Source organism: Ceratotherium simum, unplaced genomic scaffold (assembly GCF_057802395.1).
Source record: "Ceratotherium simum simum isolate JZ-2026a unplaced genomic scaffold, ASM5780239v1 HiC_scaffold_47, whole genome shotgun sequence".
Lineage (NCBI taxonomy): Eukaryota > Metazoa > Chordata > Mammalia > Perissodactyla > Rhinocerotidae > Ceratotherium > Ceratotherium simum.
Genome location: NW_028261263.1, coordinates 134,882 through 145,166, shown reverse-complemented (window position 1 = coordinate 145,166; position 10,285 = coordinate 134,882). Strand labels below are relative to the sequence as shown.

Here is a 10,285-nt window from a genome sequence, read left to right as displayed (position 1 = left end):
AATCAACTATCTGGTCAGTATCCAAAGTCCCCCAGTTTTCTCAAGGTGATTTCCTGGTTTTGGATTTTATTGGAGTCAGGATCTTTAAAAAACCCTTTTTTTGCAATTGCTTGATGTGTTTCTGAAGTGGCTTTTACTCTCTTACTAGTTCATGCATCTTGATGTTTGGGTGGGACATGCCCGAGTGTGTTTACATGTCTACACCGAGGTGTGAATTCTTTCTTTCCTGGATGGCAGTGCCCTGGAAGGAAGGGCCTGGGCTGTGGGAACCAGGATTTCTACTCTGCATCTGGCTGAACTGAAAAGGCCTCCCTGGGTGACACTTGCAGCCTTCAGAAAGGAGGGGGAAGATGTACCAAGGAATTCAAGACAACAGCCCTTGTATTACAGGGTGTTTCCAGGGCATGATGTTCAAAATGCCGGGTGGTAACCCTTTAGCTCCTAGTCGTAGGGTGGGTTCTCGGGGTGAGCTCAGAGTAGTGTCTGTTTACCACCCATGTGGGAAGCGTTTCAGTATTTTAATTGGTAAGTTTGTGTCTGTTGTGTCTGTGTTGTCTAAGATGGGTTGCATTCCCCTGCTGGACCCACTCCTATACCTGCCGCTCTCGTGCCTCATCTTTAAAAACTCCCAACAGGCAAGTTTCACAGCCCCGTAACACACATCCACATAACCACAGCACAGATTGGGGAAAAGAACACAGTCATCCCAGGGGCTACGTGCTCTATGCGCTCAGGCCCAGCTGCCCCTTTGGGACAAGTCAGTAACAACACGACTGAGTGTGTAAACTAGTGATTGTCTGAGACCATGGACCTCAGAACACCAGGGTCCCAGATGTCACCCTAGGCAGCAATGGACAGTGTGGGTCATTCAGTGGCCAGGATTAAGGTCTATTATCTTGGCAAACCAGAGCTCACCCCTGATCCATCAGGCCCAGCCAGGGAGGAATGGCCACAATGTACCTGACAGAAAGGCTGGGGGCCTTCTAGGGAATTTCTGCCCCAAAAGAATCATATAAGGAAGTGCGGGGATGCTGGAAATCCTAGTTCACAGGGAGTGGTGAGGTTTATGGAAGGAAGTCCTGTTGTAGGTTTAAAAGCTGCATCATGAGTCTTTTCCTCTGGATATGAAACAAGTGGGAAAAGGACTTCCATGGCATGGGCCAGGATCCCAGGAGGATTCCAGTCTAGGCGAAGGGTGAACAGGGAGCCCTAGAGGCGTCCTGATGGGGATGTCCTGTCGGCCCTTATTCCATCAGCACATGGTCTTCCTCTGGCCTTGTGTTTTCCACATGCAAACTTTTATCTTTTTACATTTTTTTCTCATTTAGTGTTGATGCAAATCCAGAGACTGATTAGAAAACGGTAACTTCCAATATTTGGTCAAAAGAAACCTCAATGGGAGGAGCAGAAAACATTCCTTCTTCCTGGAAAACTGTAGAAAGACAGCCGCTGTCCTGGGGAAGGACATGGTCCTGGCAAGTGGTATTTGAAAGACACCCACATTTCAGTGGTTGTTGCTCTGCCTGGGAAAGTCCCTCCAACCTCTACATCCAGGGAGATCTGAGGGGCTGTCTCTGCTCCTGGCCCAGGTGAACCACACTGAAATGCACCTGTCCTCTGAGGAAGGGGGACTTGAGAGTGTCATTCAGTAGCCAGGGAGGGGACTGGCCGTCCTCCCTTCTCCCACATACCATAAGCTCTGACCATACATGAGTTCTTAATTCAAGGCAGAATGTGAGATTCTGTGTCTCATTTACATGAGCATGAGAAGTGAAAGAACCACACCACAACACCCAGGCTGTGACAGAAACAGAACTTACTGCAACATTCAAATCTGATATTTACTCTTAAACATATACTAATGCTCCTCCTCAATGGATAAACAGTCCCTGGGGTGGAGATGTCAGGGATTTGGAGGGGGGTCGTGCCCTCCGTCTGGGGCTTTAGGGGAAACCAGGGAAAGTCTTCAGATGTCCTCCTTCACTTGGGGTGGGGGGGGAAGAGCTGACCCGGTGCACCCGGAGGGTCCCAGTGGCCCTGCTGGTCAGGAGGAGCTGCACTTGTGGTCTCCAGAGGGTTATGGCTCCTCGCCAAGGGCACGGTGGCTGAAGAGAAGAAACAGACTATTTTGGGGTGCCTCCCCGAGATTCACGGCACACCTCCCTCCCCCCCTTCACTCTTATCCAAACCCTGTGCCGAGTGCTCAGTCCATCAACAGCACCCCGTTTGTCCCTGATGGGGGAGGCATCATTTAGCATCACCCATTTAAGAGGAGGCAACCGAGTCCCAGAGAGAAGAGGGGAGCGGCCTGTCCCAGGCCTGGTCAGCACTGGAGCTGGGATCCAGGCCCATGCTTAGCCCGAAGCTGTACTGAGCCCCCGGATTCAGTCGCTGCTGCTCCTGACACTCACTCGGCCCTGAACTGGAGGATGTCCGGTTCCTCTTTCTCCTGAAGAGCCGCATTTTGCTCGCCTTCTGGTGTGCGGGCTCCAGCCGGCAGGAGACCCAGTAGCTACAGGACAGAGTGGACCTGTGAGCTACCAGGAGCCACACCTCAGGTGCCCCTCCCAGAGTCTGCCAGCAGCTGAGTCCTGGTGCCCCATGGGTCACCACGCTACGAGTTCTGAGGCTGATCAGCGATCCAGGACACAGGCTCTGGAGCTGGTCATCAGAGAGAGTCTGCCCTGCCCTCACCCAACTCCTGTCCCCCTCACCTCTCATGGACACTGATGGGCTCCATGGCCTGGAACCAGGCCCCAAATCGCTCATCGGGCTCCAGGTCATATGCATTTGCAGCCTGCTGGAGCAGCTGGATCCTACGGATGACTTTGAATTTCTGGGAGGAAGGACAGGACGCAGAGAGGGCTTGGGTGGGGAACACTGCCAGGGACTTGTGCGGAATGAGGATCTGGTCTGGGGTCTGTGCTCACTCGGGAACCCTCCTTCCTTCCCTCTCCATTCAGGACTTGCCTGTCCTCACAGTTGGCTTGAATTAGTTCCTCATCCAGGAAGGTGTCCTTGATGCCAGCCCCTCCCGCACCCGCCAACGTGATGGGATTCCCAGCTTTGTGGATCTGACTCTCCCAATAAATGTAAGACCCAAGGGATGAGGCCAGAGAAAGTCTTGCCAGGGGAGGTCTCTGATTTCCACATCCCCACCCTCCCCATAGCTGCTCACCTCACACCATTTCTGGAAGTTGACCCGACTTCCCTGGAAGGGAGACAGCCAATGACCATCAGAAACAGCCCCCTAAGCCCAGAACCAACCCCCATCCCACCCCTTCTCAGGCTGCAGGAATGTCAGGGCCCAGCAGAGGGCAGACCTTCCACAAAGAGAACTTGACACTGGGCCAGGCTCTGGGCTCCAGGGCAGGAGGGACAGGGGAGCTGAGGCCAGAGATCTTATGTAGCACACCCTCTCTGATGACAGACGGGGAGACTGAGGCCTCAGGGAGGAAGGGACAGCTGGAACACAGAAGTGCTTCCTCACTTGCAGGGGCTGATGGCACTCCCCCAGGGGCAGGGCCCGAGGGGGAGGCTGAATCCATCTCAGACACAGCCTCCTGCAGCTCTGCAGGCAGGCAGCTATGAGCTTCACCAGCCCAGGTAGACTGGTGGGGGGCTTATGCGGAGCGTCTATTCACGCATTGCTAAGATGTGCCTGACTCCCCAGCTCCCAGGGGTGGCCATGGGGCTCTCATGAGAGGAGGTTTGCCAGGTACTGAGAGCTCAGGTCCCAGTGCAGGGCTCTCGCCACCCAAACCTCAGGATCCTGCTCCCTGTCCCCACCTCCAGGCTCACTCACTTCCAGATCATCCGCCATCCCAATGTCCAGCAGCTTCAGGTGATAGAGGAACGTGCCCAGGAAGGGGACGACACCCTGTGAAATCAGGGTGGGAGTGGTGAGATGAGTCCCACCTCTCAGGTGCCCCCATGGACCCTCCCCCAAATCCCTTCACCCCAGCCTCCTGCCCACCACAGACTCCCACAGAGAACAGCCTAGGACCCTCAGCGGCCTCCCCTCAGTTGCCCCCTCAAGGACCACCCAACTTCCCCAATCACCTCCCAGGGGAAGCTTTTGGCAAATCCCAGGGTATGTGCTCCCTCCCCTCCCTAATCCATCCTGGGCCCAGCCCTTCCAGGCCTCCTCCTGGTCACTTCCAGGGCAGGCATTTCAGGCTCTTGGGCTCCAGGAGCTGGGCTGGAGGAGGAGGGACCCCTCTCTTCGGGAAGCCTCCAGCCGTGAGGAGAGTGACCCCTCCTCTGACACCTGGACCCTCCCCCTCAGGCCACCTCACCTGCTGCTGCTGCCTCTCCTGGGCTCCCTGCGGGTCCATCTCATGGGTGGCCCTCACAGATGACACCTCCTGCAGGGTCAAGGACAGGCTCAGGGAGGCCATGTTCCTTTCCCTGTGTCTCCCAGGGCCCTGATCTTGGACCCTGGCCATCTGGTGTCTATGGCTGCTCCCATTCCAGGGTGCCCTGATGCTAGATCACTCCCAGCTCCAACACTCCCTCCTCTGTGCCCTCAGGCCTGCCCAGGCCCCTAAGCCTCTCTCCTCACCAGGAAAGTGTGAGGAGGACTCCCCATGCCTCCCAGGGTCCCCTGAGGACTCAGTGTCATCTGACTGTCACCAGTGCTGTTCCCTCCCCCCTCGAGGAGGAGGAGCACAAAGCTCCTGCACGTTCCTGTCCCCCTTGTACCTCATCACCCCTGTGAGGCCTGCACCACAGATCATCGCCCTCCATTTCCCAGATGAAGAGACCGACGCCCACAGAGGGTCAGTGAATTGCTAAGGGGCCCACAGAGGACACGGCTCCCCCTCGCAGCCAGAAGCCCTGGCCCCCGGCCTTCACTCCGCCTCCAGACACACCTCTGACCAAGGTCCTGTCCTCTGGACTCTCGGGGTGTGTTGAGGCCCTCAGTCAACCTGAGCCATGGATGGAGAGGCACAAGTTGTCTCGGGGTCCCATGCAAGTGGCTTCTGTGTTTTCCAGCCCCCTGGGATTCTCTGAGACCAGGCTGGACCTGAGGCCATGCCAAAGGCCTCAGCTCCCTAGGATCCCCTCAGGATGGTCCCTGCACAGAACTCCTCCTTTATTCACTCAAGAAGGGGACCCCCTTGCGCCACATCTGAGTGACAGTGTAGGGGGTGACCACGGCACTGTGTAATGGTGACATTTGCATCGTTTTTCACTTGGAAACTTCTAATGTCCCTTCTCCTTTCTCAGCTCTCATGTTTGAAGTCTGTGGTCTGAGCCTTTGTACAATCCTTAGGCCCCTCCTGCCAGGGCCTCGATGGAGGCCATTAAGAATCTGTCAGGAAGGTCCATTAAGAATCTGTAGGTTCCCCGATAATTCTCATTGCCATCTGGGGCGTATCCTTGTCGACAACGCCCCGGGGGAGACTCACTGGTTTGTCAGCAGTGACCACTATCGGGCTAGAGTGCACAGTCCCAGAGAGCACACAGTTCTGTCCCAGATCCACCATTTGGCCCAAGGCTGTGCAGCCCCTGTGTCCACAAGGCCTGTGTGACCTCACAGTGCCCATCCCTGGGGCAGGCAGAGTGCCCTCCCCTGCGAGCTGCAGTGAAGACAGAAGGAGCAGCAGGGGCCTGGCTTCCTGAGGACAGACTGGGCTGCTTTAGGAAGAAAGGAACCCGCACCCACTCCATCCACCCGCCAGCCTGGAGGATGATGAGGGCCAGCTGATGGGTCCGCATGGAAGCCAGACACCTGCTCATTCTGCCAGCTCTTCACCTCTTGGAACAGTCCAGGCGACACCACTGTATCCCGTGACCAAGGCCTCCTGCCCCAAACAGTCCCCACCTGCCCCTGCAGCTCACAACCCCCGCTTCCTGTCCAGCTGGACAAGACAGACCGTTATTTCTCGGGGAACCTTAAGTGAAAAACTTACCAAAGCACATCCTGCCTGGTCCCTCCCCACCTCACCTCCCGTCCTTCCAGATCTCCAGCCTCCACTCACCTCCTTGAGAAGCTTCCTGCTCTCCCGGTGGCATGTTTGGAAGATCTTTTTAACTGTTTGACAGTTCTTCCTGAGGAGGGAAAAAACGAAAGAAACACTGTGGAGTGGTTTGAGGGTAAATCCCTTTTGTTTGAAAACCCAGAAGATCCAGACAGCCTGGATGAGCATTTTCACTGTGTCGTCTGAGCCCTGAGGTGTCTGGGACTGGGGAGGGGCTCTCCTATTGTCACCTGGGGCCTCCATTCTCTTATTTTCTCAGCAGATGTGTTTTAAACAGTCTTAATTTCACGTGGACAGAGAGTTCTGTTGCTGCAAACACTTGAAAATCTTCAATTTGGTCCAAGCCATGATCTGTCACTTAGGGAAACTGATTCCTGAGGCAGAACCACTGGCCTAAGTTTTCAGAAAGACTTGAAGCCTGCCAACCAGGTCAGACCCTATCCCCAGGGTTTGCTGTCTCCCAGGAGGTCCCAACTGACTGAAGGGCAATGCCAGCCCTGTGGGGGGTGTCTGGTCCACCCAGGTGGTGCTCGCATGGAGAGAGGCCTACCCACCTGGACACCTGTCTCCACGTGTCTTTTAAACATTGAATGGAGGGGCCCTCCAGAGCCCAGAAGATCGTATGGAGAGAGGAAAGGTTCCTCAGGCCGTGGCATTCCTGGGGAAGGGAAGAGAATGAGCTGTGAGGGGGAGCTGGAGCCCTGCTTCCTCTGGCTTCTGTCCCCTCATTGACGTCTCCTGTCCTGGATGAGACAGCGGCTCAGGGAACCCGGAAAAGGCACAGCTGGAACCTGATGAGGAATACTTCCAGGGAGGAGGATTTTAGTTCAAGCCAAGAAAGGAGCCCAGGAAGGGGTGAGCTTCCTACCACTGGGACCAGGAGTCAGGTCATCGAGGCCTGGCAGGAGGGGCCTAAGGTTTGTGCAAAGGCTCAGACCACGGACTTCAAACGTGAGAGCTGAGAAAGGAGAAGGGGCAGTTCCCCTGACTCCAGAGAGGGGCTCCCAGGGCCTCCCACATCTTACCTTGGCCACCTGGATCCAGAGCTCCACCACCCTGGCCCTGTCCTGGGCCGTCATGCTCGGGTCCCCAATGCAGGTGGTGATGATACATTCGACCACTCTGTTAAAGTGGGTCATGGTGGCATGGATGGTCGGTGCCAGGTGCTCAATGCCCCTGTTGTCACCCTGGGACCAGATGGAGTCCAGGAATTCGTGGGGCCTCACTGTCTTGAAGAGCTCCTGGGGAGGACAGGGAGTGTCACCCAGCCCTGCCACAGCCCAGCTCAGCATCTGCAGCCCCCAGTCCCAGGCCGGGTCAGTGGTGAGAGCTGGAGCTCAGGAAGCTGAGAATGCGGCCTGAGGCTTGTGGGAGTCCCTGGGTGTTGCCTGTGTCCCCTGAGGGCACCCAGCACAGGATGACCCAGGAACCGATACTGTGGCGCAGGGAAGTGGCATTTGCTCGCCGCCCAGTCTCACTTCCTCCAAGCACCAGAACTCGGCTCCTGCTTGACCATCTCTAGGGGCATCTTCCACCCATTCTGACCATCCTGGTGTCTGACTCCTCTTTCAGATGCACATTCCCCCAAGGCAGCAACAACCATGGGCTTTGTTTGTCTGCCTTGTAGTCATGTACACATGAGGTGCCTAATTAGTGCTGAGGCTGTTGAGGCCTCCTGGGCAAATGAGTGAACTACCCAAGGACGAGACAGCGCTTCAGTGTGCTCCCCTCCCCCACCAAAGCGCAGACTCTGACCAACTTCCTCTCTGCTCCCCCTCATCCACCTGCACAGCCACTCGGCACGGCAGCTGCTCTCAGTGTCCATCTCTACTGTCCACATGAGGACAGCAAAGGCTTGGGAGTTAAGAAGGCTGCTCAGGTCACATGAGGGTAAGTGGGGAAGCAAGAGGTTGGACCGAGATCATGGGATTCTGGATCAGGAAATGGCAGGTCTGGGGCAGCTGATGGCACAGGGAAGGCCGGCCCCACCTGCCCTGAGAGCCCCGCTGCTCACCACATCCATCAGTGTCAACTGCTCTGCCACCAGCCGGGGAGGGAACTCCAAGAAGTCAGGCTTCTCCTCCCTCAGCAGGTTCTTGGTGGTCACGTCCCAGGGGCAGGCGGGCTCTGGGGCTGGATCTGGCTCTGCTGTTATCTCTCCAGGTGGAGGGAGGATTCTCCCTGGAGCCAATGGTCCAGCTGGCTCCAGCTCAGGAGCTGGCACTGGGGCTGGAGCTGATGTTGGTGGTGGCTCTGGTCCTGGAGGGACTGATGGGGGTGACACTAACTCCAGCTCTAGCACAGGTGGTGGAACTAGAGCCGGAGCTGGATCTAGCCGTGGAGCTGGCCCTTGCTCTGGCTCTGGAGCTGGAGGGAGCTCTGGAGATGGTCCTGCAGCAGGAGAAAGAAACAGTTTCACTCAAGTAGCTGACTTCCCCTGTGCCTGTCAAAGCCAGGAAAGACCCCACTGCCTTGAAGTGAACCAAACCTCTGAACACTCTGCAAATTGTCATCCCAGACTGCAGTCGCCTCACCTTCCAGCTCTGCCTCAATGGGCCGTGGATGCTCCAGCTGGACCTGGAGAAGGTAGGCGTGGCCCTTCAGCCCCGAGCCAGGCAAGCTGAGATGCAGAGAGGCCAGCTTCATGCTGAAGCAGGGATAGTGCAGGAGCTCCCAGAAATCCTGCCCTGGGTCCAGGCAGGTTCCCACCAGAGAAGAGATGGCACTGGGGGAGGCAATTGGGCAACAGAGTCAGAGGCCTGGCCTTTCCCTCCACACTTCTCACCCAAGACACCCTGGCTTGGGACTGGACCCTATGCCTGCCCCTCTCCATCCAGGTGAGAGCCACATGGCAGCCCTGACCCCTGTGAGGCTGTCCTGGCTGTGGCAGGCCTGCTTATCCAGCAGGTTGACACAGAGTCTGTTGTGACTCTCTTCCCACTGACACTCTTCTCCTGAAGGTCTGGGACACAGCCCACCCCGGTCCTCCTTGCACTTGTGCAAATGGATTGAGCACTGAGACAGATTTGTGACCAGGTTGCTCACACACCTCCTGTTCTGGGCCTGGAGGCGGTGGTCAGAAGAGGTAGATGTGGAGAAGGGGAGGCAGATTCAAATGGGTCTGTGGTGGGAATGGGTTTCTAGGGGAGAACTCAGCCCAGCCACCCCTCTGGTTCCCAGGGGTCCTGGCACCCATCCATAGCTCTTTGACTCCTGTCCTCCTGGAGTGGAAGCCACCGGACCTCTGCCTTCCCATGGGAATCAAAAGATGCGTGAGATGCGGCTTCTGACAGGCTCCCCTCAGCCACAGCCTCCATCTCTCCCCACACAGCTTGTTCTTTAGAGACAGGAGGCCGTCCTTCTGGACCCAAAGACCACTCACTTTTTTAGGTGGTCCTGCGCTCTGCCCTCCTGGCTGGAATAAGGGGAGATGCCTCCAGATGTAAAGGAGTCTATGAGGGCATCCCTTGGGATGGACAGTGGATGACAAGACCTGCGAATGATGTCGAATGTCAATGTCTGACTCTCAGACGGAAATTGAGGCCACGCATTGTGTCTCCTTCTTTCACTGAGTTTACTGTCTCCAAATGTCCTGCATGCAGTAGGTGCTTAATCTACATGGTTGAATGAATGTAGTCCACCCAGAACCATCCCAGACACCTGAGTGGGCCTAGGGCCTCTCTGCTGCCCCAGAGATCCTTGACTGGCTACCCCAAGGAAAAGGACCAGGACCAGCTGGATGGAATCTCCAACTCCTTGACAGGGTGGTTTCCATGTGCTTTTCCAAACTCAGAAAGGCCGCATCTCAGAGATGGGTGAGGCAGACTACTTTTCACGGGGAAGAGAGAAATAAACACCATGAACAACCACAGCACGTCCACAGCCCTTTCTGCAGAGCCAGGCACCAGGTAAGCACCCGCCATGGCTGATCCCATGAGTTCCTACAAGATCCCCATGAAATTTATCCTCTCCCACCCTACTTTTCAGAGGAGCAAACTGAGGCTCAGAGAGATTTGGTGACACTCCCGGGACACACAGCTGGCAGGGGGCAGAGTCACCACTGTGCTGAGGAGGGAGTGGCCACTCACCTAGTAAACAGCTGGTCCAGGACCTGGTGGGATGTGTCTAAGGCCGAGTAATTGATCATGAAGGTGGTGAAGCTAGAGATGTTCCTCCTCAGGAAAGCTGGTGCGATGGACTCTGTCAGCTTCTCCATCATGCCTGTCTGGAGGGCCCGCATCCTGCAGGCCTCATTGAAATTCACGGTGGACTCATCCTCACACTGAGGGAGAAGAGGA

At 56.2% G+C, this 10,285-nt stretch overlaps 1 protein-coding gene across 1 annotated transcript; it reads right to left on the bottom strand.

The window, feature by feature from the left end:
* Positions 1-2,019: 2,019 nt before the first annotated feature.
* LOC147911208 (ral guanine nucleotide dissociation stimulator-like) lies at positions 2,020-10,272 on the bottom strand. Its single transcript, XM_087428421.1, has 11 exons — positions 10,076-10,272; positions 8,420-8,712; positions 8,002-8,300; positions 7,013-7,228; positions 6,542-6,645; positions 5,988-6,057; positions 4,299-4,367; positions 3,806-3,880; positions 3,179-3,211; positions 2,715-2,836; positions 2,020-2,512 (listed from the first exon to the last, which is right to left on the bottom strand). Exons 1-11 carry the CDS (start codon positions 10,225-10,227, stop codon positions 2,266-2,268), a joined length of 1,680 nt encoding a protein of 559 aa, XP_087284547.1. The 5' UTR covers positions 10,228-10,272; the 3' UTR covers positions 2,020-2,265.
* Positions 10,273-10,285: the final 13 nt, after the last annotated feature.